We start from the raw sequence: 18238 nt of genomic DNA, 5'->3' as shown, positions 1-18238 counted from the left end.
AGGAGAGCAGGGATCTGGCAGGGATTTCCCCTCTGGGGCAGCAGGACCTTTCCCCTCCATAGTTTGCTGTCCCCTAATCTCCTGGCTCTGCTGCCCAGAGCTGCAGATGTTTGTCAGAGCACAGACAAGCTCCAAAGGCCCAGCTGGTCGTGGGGCACAGCTCAGTGTGTACATTCCAAGCTGAGGTTTTGCTGATCACAATCAAAGGCTGAGATCCTTATCTGATGGCCTGTGCCTGATATCTGCTGCTTATTTTGTAATATCCCACAAACTGCTCTCTCAACAGTACCAGAACCTGGGATTTCAGCTGAGAAATCCAGCAAGTTGCATGGCTCCAAACCTGGGAAACTGGTTTTTAATTATTTTCCTTTTATCCCAGCAAACCACAAGAAAGGCTGGACTCCCTGCAAATCCTGCTGTGCTCCTCCCAGGGAGCCTGTGCAGGTGTAGGCCCACACTCCTGCAGCGTCTGGGGGGATGCTGGAGCTGTTGTGGCAATACAATATTAAAGGAGGATTAATTAGATTTGTGCCATTTATTTGGGCAGCTGTTCAGTAGATGAAAGGAAGTCTAATGCAAATGAAATGAATGAGCCTGAAGAGGCCAATGTCCAGTCACAGCTCCACTCGTGTCCCTCAGCATAGCTGGGGCAGAAATGGGCACATTCCTTTGGCAAAAATGAGGCATTTGAAGATTCCATCAGCTGAGCTTTCCCTTTCAAGTGTTGCCAGTAGATGCACAACATATACATGTGCTTTTAAAAGACTTTTATTTTGAACTCAAGATGTGAATCTATGGCATTAAGAAAAGCAGAACAATCCTTTATTTAGCTGCACCTGCACCTTAATGCCTAATGAGTTTAGTCTGATGGAATCCAGACCTCAGGAAGGATTATAAATTCTCATTTGATTTCATTTACTTCTAAAATACCTTAAACCAGCTGTACCAGCCCAGAATCCAGCCCTTCTTTCTCTATCATTTTCCAAGTGTTGAACCTTTTGCTGTCTTAAGTAACTTTATGCTGTATAATGATACTGCAATATTAAAAAAACAGAGAGCAACTTGAAAAAAAATCATGCAGTAGAAGATAATTAACATATAAGCTTAAAGGCATCAGATTATGAGCACAATTTTCATAAAGTTCTTTTGGCCTTGGAGGGAAGATTTGGAACTCACTCTCCAGACACCAGAGGTACCTTTAGCCATTTCTGTCTGTTTTGTGTAAACACATCAGAGATGCTCAGGCAGTGACCATCCCAAAATTACTGACTCTGGCTGTTTATTATGAGTAGTAGCTAATTTATCAAATTATTTAAAAACATATTACTTTGCCCCAGTGTAGATATGGGAATGCAAGAGAAAAAATTGAATTGATCCTGTTACATGTCTGCATTATCAAATCATTGCACTGAAGAATTAGAATAACAAGATTTGATTTTAATTTGCACATCTTCTGCACATGCAGAGTGTCAAATCCTTCCCTTGTGGGCTTTTCTCCCCATTTTGTTTGCCTGTAGCAGTCTCACAGTGCCTCGTATCTCCCCTGCTGAATCCACTTTATTTCTGACCAGATCTGCTCAGCCACTTCTCTCTCCTTCTTGGGGATGTTTCCCTTTGCTCAGTGTGTACAAGCAGTCAGGGCAGGCTGCTGGTTTTTGCATCAGTGGTATTTGGAGACCTGCTCAGTCTCAGAGCAGGTTGCAGGAAGCACCTTGGGCCCCATTTGTCAAGTGTCTGGACTGGGGGATTATTTCTCTCAATAAACCTTATTGCCACTTAACTTTTCTCCCTCTTTGTGCTCTGCAACCTCTTCCCCCTTGAGACGCCCATCACCCTCCTGCTTTCTCCTCCTCCCTTTTCTGTGCTGTGGCTGCCACCCCAGCCTGATCCTCATCAGGAATTCTCCCCAGATTGCCACTATCTCCGTGACCCTTGGATGCCCTGGCAAAATGTGTGACTTGCAATTCACACCTAAGGCTGGCACAGCTTTCCTGGGAAGCTGGCCTGGCCAGATGCAGCTCCCTGGTTCCTCAGCCTTGCTGTCCCCTGAATGACAAAGTCAGTGAGCAGTGTGGTGTAGCCATCATCTCTGCCCGAAGGGGGAAGACAAAAATGTGCCCCTGCATCTTGCCATACCTCCCACAGCTGCACCCAGAGGGTTTGGGGGGTGTGTTAGCATGCCTCTGCTCTCAGGCTGTGTCATTCCACACTGTGCAGAGAGAGAAAAGAAAGCAGGAGCAGTGAGGAGCTTCTGCCTGTCCTTCTACTCACTGCTCAGTTTGGCTGCAGGGACATTTCCAGGGCAGGGTGTGGAGCAGAGCTGAGGCTGCCTTGGGGTGCTGTGCACTCACCCCAGCCCGCCCTGTGCACCCATAGGGCCCCTGCAGGAGCTGCTGCCCAGGTGCACCCCATCCTCAGGTACACAGAGACACAACAGCCCTGCTCTGCTCTGTCAGGGGTGAGCACCAGCCTGGCTTAACCCTGATCCCAGAGCCAGCACCAGAGCTCGAGACATCTGTGATGGCCACAGCACTGCCCAGCTGGGGGGACACAGGACTTACAGCACCAGCACAGTCCCCAGCTTGCCCCTCTGGAAAACAGCCACCCACAAGGATTTGGGAATGGGAGAGCACAGTCCTGGGTTTTGGTCAGCACTGTCCTGGGCTCCCCCTTTGCTGTGAGAGGAGGAAGAGAAACAGGATCTGAGAGCCTCGAGAGGGAGGCCCTGCAGGAGATTTCCTTATAGTGGATTCCAGGAAGATGAAGGTAGAAATAGAGGCAGTCTGTCAAAAGGAACAACTTCATGAACTCCCATTTTTTTTTCTTTTCGCTGTCACCCCTCCCTGAATTCTCCATTCCCTCACACCACTGAAATCCCACAGCAATCCTCAGTGCATTGCAGCAGCTGCAGATGGATTGCAGCTCCATGTGCTGCTGTGTTTCACGTGACAGGGCTGTGAATAAGGTATTCTGTAGAAACACAGCTCTTCCCTGCTTATTTAACTTTGCTTTCCCCAGATACACACGCAGACACAGCCAACAGCACCAGGAGTCACACCACCACGGGTCTGTTTACTATTAGGAGAGTTTTGTGTTCTCAGAGCAGTCCCAGGTGTAAATTTTTCACAATACCTTTCATCTCGTCTGGCTCTGCTTTCAGCAGGGAAACCACAGCCTGAGTGGGCACCCATCAGGGCACACTCGGGAAGGAAAATGGATTACCTGTGCCTAACCTGCCCAGAAACTCCATGGATGTTCTTGAAAATGAAATGGTTTTACCATCCAGCATTGCTCAGAGTGTCTGCAGAGAAATCCCAGCAGGGAATGTCTCTGAATCCAGACAGCAGCATGCACGGTTCCCTCTGTCATTTCCTTCCCAGTGGCTGTTTCCCCCTTTGCCATCTACCACACTTGGGAATTTTAACTTAAAGGGCTCATGGGCGACACATGGCATGAGGAGAGGATGTGGTGGCTCTCAGCATCCTCTGGTCCCCACACACATTCCCTGGTGGCTCCTGGGGCAGCAGGTGGCTCCTGCCTGGCCTGGGCACCACACTGACCCCAGCACTGGGGGAACACCCATTCAGGAACACCAGGAATGGAGAAACACCCATTTAGGAGCACCAGGAAGGGAGAAACACCCATTTAGGAGCACCAGGAAGGGAGAAACACCCATTTCTGTCCTGAGCAGCCCTTGCTAGCTGAAGTTTGACTGAGTCAGGAAGAACTTGCTGCTGTTTGGGAGATAATTAAACCCATCTTCCCTCGCCTGGCTGTTTGCACACGCACAATGATACCATTGTTCAGAGTCATGCAACACACATGCTGACATTAAAGTGTTTAATCTTGTACTACAGTATTCCATTATTTTTTGGACATCTGTACATGATAGAAAGGCTTCGTATTAAGGGATTTGTTGACAAAGAAATGGCTAATGCTGATACATGTGTGGACTGAAAGGATCTTTCCAAGTTGTGTTCTGCAGTAGGGAGGCTGCTGCTTCCCAGGCCTAAGCCTGGCACAGATGTGATATGCACTGTTGCTATTACCACTTTTCAATTTATAACAAGGAGTCAGTGTTCAGAAGAATTTTGGAAGCTCCCTGCTGGGTTTGTGGCTAGGTGGTCTCGCTGGCAATACCAGCTCCATGCTGAAAGCTGAACAAATGAAGTGATGGCTAAAGGGAGAATATTAACTCCAGAGGGCTTTTTTTCCCCTTTCGAAGCAAAAATGCTCACCCCAGATCACTTTGCAGAGTGAGCACTAAAGAATTTCCAACTTCTGGGTTTGGGGATGGGGATTTATGGAGCCTGGTTTTCATCTTCTTGGAAATTAGTGCATTAGTGCTGCTCTCCACCCATGGATGGGGCAGGACTTTGCCCTGGCACACACTGAATTTACCATGCAAGAAAGAGTTTATCACCTTCTCCTCCCTGTCCCTGGCTGTAAAATGGGTCCCTGAGCAGGGAGCAGCTGGGTGCAGGTTCCCTTTTGCTGAGCTCTGCCCTGGCTCAGAGCAGCCCCTTCAGCAAAGGGCACACGGGGACAGAGCACCAGGGCAGGGCTGCAGATGGGGACAGAGCACCAGGGCAGGGTTGGGCACATGGGTACAGAGCATCAGGGCAGGGTTGGGCACATGGGTACAGAGCATCAGGGCAGGGCTTGGGCACATGAGCCCAGAGCCCCCAAATATCTGGGGGTGCTGAGCCTGTGGCTCAAGGACAGGCTGTGGTTTCAGAAGTGGCAGGATGGCAGCAATCCCCGGTGATGGGATGCATTAATGAGTTATAGAAAAACCATGGGCTGTTTTTCAAGTAAGCTTATGTCACAGGTCAGAATCTAGGCTGTATTTGTTTTTCCTTAGGTTTCTCCAAAAACCTGCACTAGCTTCTAGATGACTTGGAGAGCTGCAGCTATTCCATGTAAAAGGCCTGCCAAATACTGTTTTTATCACTCTTTAAAAAAAATTTTTAAAATATATCCCATCGCACACCCCAGGACATTTGCTGTACTCCATTTATAGAACTCCCAATTTATATTCTTCAACTATTTCTTCAATTATTTCTGTAACTGCTGCTTTAGCTGCCTAATGTCAGCATGTAAATCACGAAGCCAAGAGAATGAAACAGATGAAAACCAATCACAGAACTTTGCATTCCCAAATTCTTGCCATTATAAATTTCCTGCCACTGCCCCTGTAACTCTTGCTGTCAAGGACAATGAGGAGGGAAACATTCCCTTTGCAGGCTGTGGCCTGGCATGACATTATTGCAATAATCTTTATTATAGTCCCCCTTCTCCTCAGAAAAATATAAGGACTGGCCTCGCATTTCTTGCTCAACCAGGAGCCCTGCTGAGCCCAGTGGGCTCTTTCAGCTGCACAGACCGCTGGATCCTGCCCCTAATTGGTTTCCTCCTTCTTGAACCCCAGCAACATAAGGAGAAAAGGCCTATATTTCATAAGTGCCATGGTTTTATCCACCAATTTAGAGACAAAGAAGTGCAATTTATAGAGGGAACATTTAATGCCTGTTAATTAGGAGCCCATCGAGAGGTCTCGAATTCGGCATCCCGAAAATTTACAGCTCCATTTCACAAGCACCACCAGCAGGCCCGAGCCCCAGGGGTGGGCCTGGCCTCCCTCCCTCCATGCTGGGAGGTCCCTGCTGCTCCTGCCACGCTGCTCTGGGAGCTGGCACAGGCCAGGAGCCACCCAAAGGATCATCCTTTGCGAAAGGGGACATTTCTTTCCAGTGGGATGCACTTCCCAAGGGAGGCAGGAGGGTGAGGCAGGAGACGGGAGTGGAGTTTCCCTGAGAGACATGGGGCTGGTGGGGCTCAAGTGGAGCTGGTTTCTGGGATTCTATTTTCTGGGAATTTCTGCACTGAAATGATGCAACAGAGCTCCTGAAGCTTTGGCTTCAGTCTAAGGTAGTGACGATGCAGGGAAAGAAAGGTAAATTTTCTTGGAAAATTCAAACGAGACTTTGCACTGCTGGATGTAAATGTGTCAGTCAGAGTTTAGAGATCCAGCCTGGGTCTCAGGACAGTCCAGTCTCAGCCACCTCTGAGGAAACAGTGCCCATTTTCTGCAGCTCTGCAGCTGCTGGAGAGAAAGCAGACAAAGACTCTCCTACCCTCTAAACTCACCACACAGGTAGGCTCTGAAAACCTGTTAGACCTTAATGCCAGAGCCTGGCAGAGTTTTTTTGGCATTTGAATTTCTGTGGGGTTTCTCAGGCAGCTGCTGGTGGCTCAGCAGCAGCCTGGCTGAGAGGCTGAGGCAGGGGGTGTTGTCTTTTGGAATCTATTTTCCTTTGACTTATCTTTCAGTCTCAGGAATTCAGGACCTTTAATCTATTTGAGATTAAAGTCCTTAACAAATCCCTTCTGGCCTTTTTTGGGAGTGAAGAAGTTACAGACACCCTACTGCACATTCCTTCTGCTGCCTTTTTCCATTGTAAATGAGAAACAAGTAGCTCTAATTGTTGTAAGCACTACAATGAATGAGACAACTGCTCTCAAAGTGCCTTATAAAAACAATTAACATATTATCAGGTGAAAGCGTTAACAAGAAAATTTAAGTTTTTACTTGTTTATACATTCAAAGTGTATTCTAAGTGCATCACCCAAATGTGCCAGGGAGGAAGAGCTGTGGAATTACCAAAGCTTTCCCAGTTTGGCAACCTGAGAATGGAGTCCATTCATCTGATGTTGAGTTTCTTTCTGAAAAGCAGTTTTTTGCATCTTCAGAAACCAAGAGAGTAAAAATACCTAAGCAGGGAGATTGGCCTCCCGTGAAATCCATTGAAATTAGTGAAAATATTTCTATTGACTTGCCTGGCATTTAGATAAGCTCTTTAATTCTTCAATAATAATTATTTTTAACACTGTAATTCAAAAACACTGCAAGCTGTGCTTCACCATAATCCCTGTGTCATGAGGCAGGCCTGGCCACCAGCAATCCCTGACACCACCCCAAAGTCCAACCAGGTTTGCAGAATTAGCTCAGGGTGGCTTTGCCCTTGCCAGCACAGATTTACAAAGGGGCTGCAAAGAGTTGGAGTTGGTTTATTTCTAACTTCAACATACTTTGCTGTGAAAATGACCAAACGTGGGATCAGCTGAAGTTTCCAGCTTTATGCTGATGTGCCATTTGCTTTGGAAGTTTGGGCACCTGGGGTGCTAAATCAGGACCTCAAGGTTTTCTATCCAACATTATTTTTTAGGTACAGGCATTAACTGTATGGCTGTAAGTTCTAAATATCAGCAGCCACACTGTTTCATCCCTGTCTGCTAATGTTTTTAAGTTCTGTATCTTCAGCACACGCCAGAACAAGCACCCAGTATTTGTTGACATTTTATCTCCAGCTTTCCCATATTTTTGGATCTGATACCTGGCTGCTTCACACCTGAGCACATGTGCCCATCCTGTTTGCTTTAACCATCCCTGGAGTTGCACAACTCTGTCCTGCCCCCTCTTGCATCACCACCAGGCCACAACAGAGCCTCGGAGACACAAAGGACTTCAGAGGGCTGGGAGCCCTCTCAGTGTCAGATAGAGCAGCACTCAGATCCTGCTCAGATAGCAAGGCCAGGCTTTCAGAGGTGCTGATCTGACTTGCATGTTTGTGACAGGTGTGGCCAAGCCACTGATAACCACCAGCCTGAGATATCCCTTGTTTTGGCTGCTTCACCTTAATTGTTCCCCCACTTTTGTGTCTTGCTTATTTTCTCATGCATCTGATGTCCTCCTCCATCCCACAGCTCCCACTGTCTCCACCTTTCCCAAGGACTGTGCCAGGGGGAGTGCCTGATGGTCCTCATCCACCATAGCCCCAATTGACTGCCACACTCACCATGCCAAGGGTTATTTCACACCAGCAATTTTAGAGCCCTGTGTTAAATTAGGCCTTTTAGTTAGGCCAGATTAAGCCCTGTGTTAAATTAGGCCAAATTGAGTTAGAATTTGTCTGCAGTGTTTGTACCTCCAGAATGCAATGCTGCTTCTAAGAATGAGGAGAGGCTCACACGCAACACCTGTGAGCGACTTGGGATTGTTTTTTAAGGAGAGGAAATGCCCTGTTTTCCCACAGTCAGGGCACACAGTCTGTTTCATAGCAGAATTATTTTTCAAGGGTGTTCTTCCTTTTCCTGTTTTACAACCTTTGATTGCGCATCCAGAGCTTTGGCTTCCTCTCCAAGCAGCTGCCTTGCCAAGGCATTTGAATTGTGAGCTGGAATTTCCAATGTTTGAAATTAGCATCTGGGCTAAAACCATTCACCAAAGCCTTTGGGTAGTAGATTTGTGAGAACTATGAGCCTGGGACAAAGATGAGTTGAAGTTCTGTGGGCAGAAGGGCTATGAAGCATATCCAGCAAATATTCAAAATGCTTAATGTGTTTTAAGGGAGCATTTAACATTAATTTAATGGTGAACAAACAGCTGAGATTAAGTCCTTCAAGGATGACCAAAAAGTTCTTCTTATGGCCATTGTGTCAATAGGGACCATGGATTTTATAAATCTAATGGAGGAACTACAAAATCACATCCAAAGATGCAAAGAATTGCAACTTTGCAAGATGCAAAACTACAGTCACATCCAAAGAAATGCTGCAGCAATTCTCTCGAACTGTTTCAGTGAACACTTAAAATACCACTATTCCCCCTTGCCTTTTTTCTTAAGCTCTCCCCCCACTCTCCCCCTTGCAACTCCTCAGGTAATTAACTGGAAATGACCCAGTTGCAGCATTGTCAGAGGTCTAACACCCATCAAACCCAGGAAACTCAGGCTCCTTGAACGCTCCCCTGCTTACCCCGTGCTGTTGTGCTTAGGGTATTACAGGGGTCTGCAGAAAGTGCTTGATCAGATATACTGTACCACATGTTCCCAAATACCAGCACACAGCAGCAGGACTTGGGGATAGGATTTCAGCCTTCATAATGAAGAGTCTTGCTTTTATGAGTTCGAGTCAGACCCTTAACGTTATTTTAACATAGATTTTGGTGTTTAATTATGTAATAAGATTTACTGCAGTCATCTAACAGATGTTGATTCAGGGTCAGTGTTTCTCATAAATTAGTTCTGAAAGGATTTGTTACTTCTGGGTCAGCAGATAGGTCCAGAGTGCAAAGAAAAAGGGGAAAAACAATAAACACTGAGTTGAAGGGTTTCTTGGGATTCTTTCTTCAGTTACATATCCACATATTTTCATGATCTTAATGACTATAGCCACAGGAATGTTTGCTTTAACACTAAAGATGGCTCAGGCCAAAACCCTATATCCAAACATCTGCAAAGCATGGGAAAGTTCAAACTTTGGGGCTCTTTATTTTATGACCCTGGCTGTTAATTTTTCATACTAACACGACACATTTTTTCTAGGGCTCAGCAGTGGGAATTGCTGTGACCTTTAGCAGCACCCCAAAAAGTTTCATCTTCATGTGCTTGTTGTCAGACCTTGTGTATAAAGTGCAGCTAAAGGCCAGTGTTGGTTGATGTAGTTGTCATCACACACGTACTGAAAAGCTGCACCCACCTTCCTCTGGAAATTCAGCCTTCCCATGTCTTTGGAAGCAAATCATGTTTGTACATCCTCCTGCTAACAGCTGCAACTAAACCCACCCTGCATTATACTCATTCTTCTACATTTGTGGTTAAAGGAGGGATTCCATATTAAAGTATTTTTCATTCCATTTTAATTTAGTTGCAGATAAATTCCTTTAAAGCTGAAATTATGCTCTTGATATCTTATTCTGCTAGGAGTACTTTGGAGGAAAGGGATTGAGGCTCGTTTAATAGTGTTGCTAGCACGTCCAGGGCAGTTGCAGCCTGCCAAGTCTTTCACAAACACTGGTGAATATTCACAATATTCCTCCACATCAGGGTATGAGACGCTAAATGTTGCCCCTGAGATGTTTTAGCAGAGGTGCAACAGAGAGCGCTCAACACATAAAACCATTTGCTAAACTTAACCACTTTTGCCTTGGAAAGTGCAGAGGTTTCATACCTAAAAAGCTCCTCTAAGATGAATCCCAGCTATGAGTAAGAGCTCTGAAGCATTTCCCCGAGCAGCAATCACACAGTGGCAAACTGGACTCTTCACAGAAGGGATGTGAGAGAGGAGGAAGAGTCCATGGCCAGGGGCTGAGCCTCAGCCAGCAAAGCAGCGCTGAACCTGCTCCATGCTTGGACACAGCCCTGCTCCCAGAGCCTCCCCAGCTCTGTCCCTGCCGTGGGGACACCCTGGCCATGGACTCACAAACCCTGAGCTGTGTTTGTGCCATGCAGAGCTGTCAATTTAAACAGCACTGTCCAGACCCACGCTTGGAACTCCTCTTTTTTTCAGGAGTGATTCCCCTTAAGTCAATGGATTTACACAATGGATTTGCTGCTGCCAGAAGCAAATCAGGCCTGTAGGAAGACACACATTCCTCGCCAAGGAAATCTCAGAGCTAACTACTTGAATTGTGCACTCGAGCTGCAGAGAGGTCAAGTGGACAGACGACAGCACTGGGACATATAGGAAGTCCCTGGTTCAAACCTCAGCTCTTAAAATGTCATGCGTTGTGACCTTGGGCGAGTCAGTTCATCCCCTTACAGCTCCATTTCCCCCTTCTCCTTTGTCTGACTTGTCTGTTTAATTTGGAATTTGTTCCAAGAAGGGTGCCTAGCCTCATGTGCTGGGCTGGGGCACTGACACCTCTCCTCCCCCTTGCTGCAGGACTGGATTGAAGTCTTTGTTTCCTCCCAACACTGACCCCTGCTTCCGTGGCACAAGCAGGGTTACAGGGGACCACCAGCTTCCATCAGGGGACAGGCAGGCCTGTCACCCCCTGGGACAGCACACATCCCAACACCAGCACTTGTTATTTCACAGTCAGGGTTGGGAGGTGGAGGGAAGCCCTCACTTTGAACAGTTTCTTCACAGCCCTGATCACTACAGATCCTTTAAAATGAAAGCTTTGACCCTACAGAGAGGAGCCATGAGCTCATGATGAGTTCAGCTGGCACCAAATGTGGGTCACTGGCATGAAAAGCCTCGAGGGCTGGAATTTGTGTCTATAGAGTGTGGGTATGTGTGTGTGTGACTGTCAGGAGCAGAGCCAGGCCAAGAACCAGCACTCCTGAAAAACCCCATCTGTTTGTCTCAGCTCCTTCCCACAGCAGCTCGGTCGTTATCGGTGGCAAATGTCCAGAGTCACTTATCAGGCACAAAGCTGCCAAAAATCATTAAAACACAATGGCCCCCTGTGCCAGCCGACTGTGAAACTGTTCCAAAGGGAGCCTGATAAACACATATATGCCCGTAATAGCCCAGATAGAGGCAGGGATTTCCTCTGTGCTTTGGTGATCTGAGCAGCCCCCGAGATGCTGCCATCAGATATTCCCACCCCTCTCTGTTGTGGCAGCTCTGAGGGTGTTTGCTGGCGAGGGAAGGGGAACAAAGCAGGTGCCTAATGGGCTGTTTTCTGTTCCAGTGGAGCATGACAGGGAGTTCCACCACCAGCGCTGCCACTACCGAGAGTTCAGGTTCGACCTCTCGCGGATCCCCGAGGGGGAGGCGGTGACGGCGGCCGAGTTCAGGATCTACAAGGATTTCATCCGCGAGCGCTTCGACAACGAAACCTTCCAGATCAGCGTCTACCAGGTCCTGCAGGAGCACCCGGGGAGGTGAGGCACGCATGGGCACACCCTGCCGAGGGCACAGCTCCCTGCTCCTGCAGGGAATCACAGCCAGGGCTCTCAGAGAGCCTGGGGCCATCGGCACGAGGGGCTGCGTTTGGCTTTGGGGCGTGCAGGGGATCCCAGTGATGCTGCTGCAGCAGCTCCTGAGTGTTGTGATGTGGGCACAAGTGCCCTGGGAGCCTCCCCATGGCCCAGGGATCATCCCCACCATTCCTGTTCTGCCCTCTGCGAGCACTCAGTAGCCTGGTTGTGTGCTAGTGCAGAATAAGTATCATAAACTAGGAATATCTCAAGATTTCTGCAAGAAATCCCTCCCTTCCTCCTGCCCCTGATGGATCCTGAGGTGGCAAACTCAAATGCTTCCTTTGGAATTGTAGCTTAATTGGCAAACCCAAGGAGAGATGGCCTGGGAGCCTCTCTGTGCCCCAGGGAGCATCCCCAGCACTCCTGCGCTGCCCTCTGCGAGCACTGTGCCATGTGCTAGTGCAGAAAAAGTATCATAAACCAGGAATATCTCAAGATTTCTGGAAGTACTCCCCCTTTCCTCCTGCCCCTGATGGATCCTGAGGTGGCAAACCCAAATGCTTCCTTTGGAATTGTAGCTTAATTACCAGCCCTTATTATCAAAGGCATTCGAGCTCCTTAATTAACAAAGACAGATGATACAATGCTTTTTATATTAACTGATTGTTTTGCATGTGCAAAACTACAAGATGAGCTATTAAATCCCTTCCAAGCAATTATTAATGTATGCCAAGCTCCCTGACAAATCCTCCAGGGAACTTGAATAAGAACATATGTTCAATTTTCTCATCTGGTTTTAGTTCCAATTAATCAGCAATCCCAAACCACTTATCAAAGGCACTTCGTTTCATTTGCACAGATTTCTTTCACATACAAATCCTACCAAAAGTGAGATTGCATTTATTTATGTGAAAAGTATTTACAATCACATTCTAGTCAGAAGTTATTCTTTAGGACTACTAAATATGGGCTAATAATACCACAGTTCTAATTTAGGTTTATGAAAAGAGAAACACTAGGGATTTAAAAAGTGGAAAGTCCAAAAGGGTAAGAAAAAAAAGTATAATCAGGACTCTGGTTTATAGTTTTATAAGAACTAATAAAAATGCAGAAAAAAAATTGAAATATGTCAGGAAACCTTGTCAACTCTTATTTAATGGTGAGAATTTCTGCCGGCTTTGCTGGATGGTAAACATATTTAACCACTGGTGTGTTTTCTTCCACATCTGAAATTCTGATTTTATAGCTTAAAACTCATGGTTCTTCTGGCATTTCTAATGATGCAATTATTTGCAGTGTTTGGGGACTGTGCTAAAATGAATCTATTTTTATCAAACAGTGGTAATTCAAACTGTGCATTTTAACCAGGTCTTCCTTAAAGGAGAAGGCACCAAGCAAGAGCTGTGCACAGGACCCATCAGGTGTCCTGCTCACCCTAAGCATTTCAGTTTATTCCCTCTCAGGCCACTCCAGAGGCAGCAGCCTCCCTTTGCTGCATTTCTTGAGAGGGTTATTTAGGTGCCAGCCTACAGGGATGGCCTTCCAGTCTTGGGAAGAGCAGGAACTGTAGATGTGCTGGCAGAGGAGGCACCAACCTGAGTGCCAGGGCACTGGGGAGCTGCCAATGTTCTTGGGTAAATGACCTTCCTCCCTCATCAGATGCCAGGGCAGTTCCCCCTCGGGTCCTGATGAGTGAGGTGCCCACTAGGAATCCTACTGACAGAGTCAGAGTGAGATCTGATACCTTAACCATGGTGCATCCAACACTTTGTTACAACTTTGTTTAGAGAGGATGGGGAGGCACTGCTGGGGAGCAGCAAATGCTTCTGCAAACTCTCATCCACTAATTCCTATTCGTAAAGGAAAATAAATGTAGGCAAAGGGTGGGCATATACATCAACCACTGTCTGGAAGAGGTGAGGAATCTTGCTAATTATACAGATGTTCCAGCCACAGGACTAGATGCAATTTTACTGCATCATATTCACCACAGCAATGCTATTTTTAATGAGTGCTCATGCATATTCCCCTTTTGCATACATTTTGGCACAGGCTGTGGCGAGTTTTGAACAGTTTGTCCTGAAAAAATATTCCTGTTGGTTTGGATTGACCAAAGGTAAAAATATTGTCCCTACCATTTGTAAAAATATTTGCTCTTTTTCTGCATTTTTCCACTGACATTTTCCACCCGGCTCTGTCACAGCCCAGTCATCCAAGTCAGTGTGTCATTGGGCAAGTGCAGAAAGAAAACAAACCCTCTCCAGTGTTGATCAAAAAACACCCATTGACTTTGATGCTTCCTTGGCTGTTTGTCTCATCCTGAGCTCTGGAAAGTCAGCCCCATCTGACGTTGTTAGCAACAAGAGCAAAACAAAGCCAAGCCCTCCGCCCCACGCAGGCAGGGAAACCTCTGCTGCCTTCGGGTTCCCTCCTGCAGGGCTCTCCTGACACAGAGAATTGCCTTTTGAGAGCTGACCCTGCAATTCTGCAGGCTGTGCAGTGCCCGAGGCACGGCAGATCCTGCCAGGGACAGCTCAGCATCCTCTCAGACAGAGCAGAGAGCAGAACAGCTCCCAGAGCACAGGGAAAGCTGAGGCTGAGGGGGACTGGAGAGATTTTCCTCTGTGGGATGAGCTGCAGGCAGGGTTTTCAGTTAAACCACACAAAAGCCTCCAGTTTGGAGGGTGTGATGGTGCCCTCAGCTCACGGAAAGCAGAGGTATGAGCAGCTCAGCTGTTAACGGCTTCACGAGTTCAGACAGGTTGGAGGGATCTCACCAGCAACATCTCCTGCGTGCACTTCATTGTCAGTGAAAAATACAGGCTTAGGTGTTTCCAGAGCAACAGCTGCACCCCCAGCAGGCTGTTCCTGAAATCCTGCCCCTCAGCAGCTCAGTGTTTGCAGGGTAGAAGCTCTCCCCCATCCACCTGCTCAGCCTAACAACCCTGGCAGCAAAAATGAGGGCCCAGCCCTTCCCTTGCAGCAGATGAGATGCCGTTCATGACTTTGGACTGCCAGGAATTACATCTCTGTCAGACTGAAGATATTATTACAGGTGTTTGTAGGAAATCAGGCTAAGTGATCAAATATTCCTTCTCACTTTTCCAAATCTTTCCTTGCGAGGCAAGCTCTTCAAACTGGCAGCATCTCCTCGATGGAAAGGCGTGCACAGCATTCTTTAGGCACACAGCATCAGCTATTCACTTTAGGCAAACAAGTACATTCATGAACAAAAATGTCCCAAATATCACAAACACTGATGATGTTTTAACTGGTATAACATGCCTCAAAGCTCTCAAGTGCATAGCTCAAAGTCCAGTGAGTCATGTCCAACTTGTGTTTGGACGTCATGGCTCACTCACCCAAAAGCCTGGGAAAGTGTTGGACAAAGCCAGTGCCTGACTTGAGAGCAGCAGGACATGCAGTCCAGGTTTGAGGTGACAAACTCCTCAGTGGGAAGGTGGCCATGGGGAGCCTGGGGCTGCTCAAATCTCCTCCCCCAGAAAAGGAGGGAGAGCAAAGCAGATCCCAGTGCTCAGTCAGGGCATCCCCCTCAGTTAATTACCCTGCAGAAAAAATGCAGACTGTAGAGATGCCCTAAAGCTCAGAGCTCCATCCTGCTTTTCTGTCTGCACCTTTTGAAGCTGAAATACCTCATCCCAGAGTTACATCTCCTATTTCGTTGGACCCAGCTCTTGCACTGCAGAGTGAATCCCAGCCCCTTTGAAGTCCATGGGAGTTTTGTTACTGGAGAGAATAAAACCAGGTACTTGACCAGCCTTTGGTAATTGAAATGTAGTTGTTACATGTTCACTTTGTGGCCATTATGGATTCCAGGGCTTCAAAGGCAGTGATTTGAATGCTCATGTTACCAGCCCTACAGAAAAATCAGATCTTGCAGGATGCATTCCTGGGTTTGACTTGCAGCTGGAACCCTTTAGCCCGAGCTTCAAACTACAGCACTGCTGCAGCAGATCAAACCTGAGCCCCTCTCCAGACCCCTTTCTGCCATTCCCTGGAGTCTGGTTCCTTGTTGTGGGTTGAAACATGTAATTCTAGTACCTAAGAAAGGCTTGGGCCCACCCAGCCCATAAAGCAGATGTGCCTTCGTTTTGGGGCTTTTTTAAGTGCCAGTGTGATGCCTGTCCTTTTTCCCACTTTTTTAAGTGCCAGTGTGAGCATTCTGAGGATGGTGCAGCACAGCACAGTTGGATTTAATGATGTGCCCCAGCACCATGACAGTATCTACAAATACCAACAATTAATTTGATTATAATTTTTGGTGACTTATCTGCAACTCAGTCATTTATCTCTCAGCAAGCAGCAAGGGAATGTGAGCACATAGATCCTGCAGCTCTCCAAGAACAGACTGTATCTGGTTTTCTCCTTCAAACCAGTCCTAAAAGCCACTGCAGCCTGCAAAACCTTTGAAAAATCTTGAACTTAGCAAGGCACAACTCTTCACAGGCACCTGAGGAGCTGCAGGAGGCATTCTGCATATCCCAGTGGGTCCTTGCTGGGGAAGTGATGCACTGATGAACAGCCCCTCAATGCTGAGCAGAAACAGCTGTACAGAAAGTGTCAGGGATATGTGTAAAACCTCATTTCTCCCAGCACTGTTTTTACAACAGGCTTCATGTTTAGGAAAGGTGTTGCATCTCAGTAACAAACTTCCATTGCCACTTTTAATCAGCCTCTGAGATCGAGATCTTACCCTTCACCAACACTGTCTAAGAAAGGCAACACAGCTACTTGAATCACAGAAAGCAGAATTAAGAATCTGCCGCAATTTTAAAGTGAATTTAATTTTCCCCCAGATTCAGCAGAATTTACACAGATCTGTTTCACTACCAGTACAGCCAGTTTTCAGGCCAGCCCTTGGAAAACACCTCCAGCAAACTGAATTCCTGCTGTGGACATCCCTTCACCTGGCAGAGCCCCTGGGCTGTGCTTGGCTGGTGGCTCCTGCCTGGGGGCATGGGGAGAGCTGTTATCATCAGTGGGGAGAGCTGTTATCAGTGGGGAGAGCTGTTATCAGTGGGGAGGGAGAGGGGAGGATAAGCAGGGGATCCCAGGCCCAGGGCAGGGAAGGTGTGGGAGGAGGGCTGCATCAGGTCTGTGTACAGAGGGTGTTGCAAACGTGCCAGGGAGAGGCCCGGGGAGATCCTGGGGCCCTCTCAAAGTAGGAAAGTCTGAAAAATATTTTCCTAAGCTTGTCTTTGGACAGCTGCAGCTGACTTTAAGCAATGACACCAAGCAAGCTGGAATCTGGATAGGGCAGGTTTTTAATCCAAACAGATGTCTTCTAGCCCCACATCTCCTCTCACCCTGCCAGGACGCCTTTTTTGCCTTCTCCTCCCTCCACCTGCTAAAACCTGGACATGAATAACCCCTTCCCCCGTGCCAGCTCTGTCCTTGCCCTGTGCCTGTGACCCAAGCAGCCCCTCTAGGGTCAGAATATGAATTGAGAGGAGAGGATTGTGCTCCTGCCTTAGATACTGTGGTTTACATGCTGAATCAAGGAGAACTCAACATATCCATGCCTCAGGTGTTTCCTACTTTAAAGCAGAAGCAGGAGGGTTAAGCCACATTTGTAAAGCCATCCAAAGGCTGTTGCAAGGTGCCTCTGAATGGTTTCTGTTTAAAGCACTGATATTGGAATTCCTGCAGGTAGAGGGGGGATCAGGGCAGCCCAGCTGCCAGGGGTGCTCTTTGGGCTGAGGGATTCCTTGTCCTTGATTCTGCCAGGACAGAGCCAGGGGAGCCTGGGGGCTGCTGCCAGCACAGCCTGGTCACAGGAATCACCTTGTCTTACAGTGTAATGGAAATTGCCAAGAGTCACCTTCACTGCTGCTGCCTGTCCTTTTTCCCATTTATTTTTATCCCTCTTGGAAGTGCTCATCAGTGTTTACTGCCACTTGTAAGCAGCAGCTTGAAATGACAGGGCTGACGAGCAGGATGGGGACAGTGAGTGAAGAAAACAGAGGTAAAAGCAGGGACTGTTTGGCAGGGCTGGCCTAAAATAGTGTAGACCTTACAGCATTATAGTCTATAAAGGCAGAGTTTTATCTCCTGTTCCCTTGCCAATGCAGAATTTCTGTCTCTCATGTTTTCATCCATGTTCTCCTTGTCCCCCAACTCACCAAGGCAATATCATTTTTGCATATATTTCTAGTGTTTATGGCTTCAAACCAAGCTGCATCCCAGGGACTGAAAAAGTACCCCAGCAAAAAGCAAAGAAGCCATAAATACTATTTTCACAAAGCTTCATGGTTGTTAATCCTTTCTCTTATTTCAGAATTGCGATGTTGCAACAATTCCCTTTATACCACACCTTCCCTTCTTTGCTTTATTTGTATTTTTTTTCTCTTATTTCTGTGCTCACCCCCACAATCCTCGCTTCTTCCAGCCCTTTTCTCTTCACTAAATATTTGTGATCCCTCTCCTCACCACCGTCAGCCCTTTGGCAGGTCAGCCCTTCCACCTCCATAGCTGCAGCTGCTTCCCAGACACGACCTCACATG

The 18238-nt window shown here is 47.3% G+C and overlaps 1 protein-coding gene across 1 annotated transcript in view; it reads left to right on the top strand.

Annotated features, from left to right (window-relative positions):
- BMP7 (bone morphogenetic protein 7) overlaps window positions 1-18238 on the top strand; it is a 40632-nt gene that overhangs the window by 13779 nt on the left and 8615 nt on the right. The window contains exon 2 of the mRNA XM_054274577.1: window positions 11483-11675. Within this exon, the coding sequence (XP_054130552.1) occupies window positions 11483-11675 (193 nt within the window). The remainder of the gene's footprint in view (window positions 1-11482; window positions 11676-18238) is intronic.

This window comes from Melozone crissalis, unplaced genomic scaffold (genome assembly GCF_028551555.1).
Source record: "Melozone crissalis strain CALT ecotype California unplaced genomic scaffold, PUWL_Pcris_2 ptg000017l_1, whole genome shotgun sequence".
NCBI classification, from domain to species: domain Eukaryota; kingdom Metazoa; phylum Chordata; class Aves; order Passeriformes; family Passerellidae; genus Melozone; species Melozone crissalis.
The sequence above is the reverse complement of the archived record's forward strand: the minus strand, read 5'-3'. Positions and strand labels throughout refer to the sequence as shown.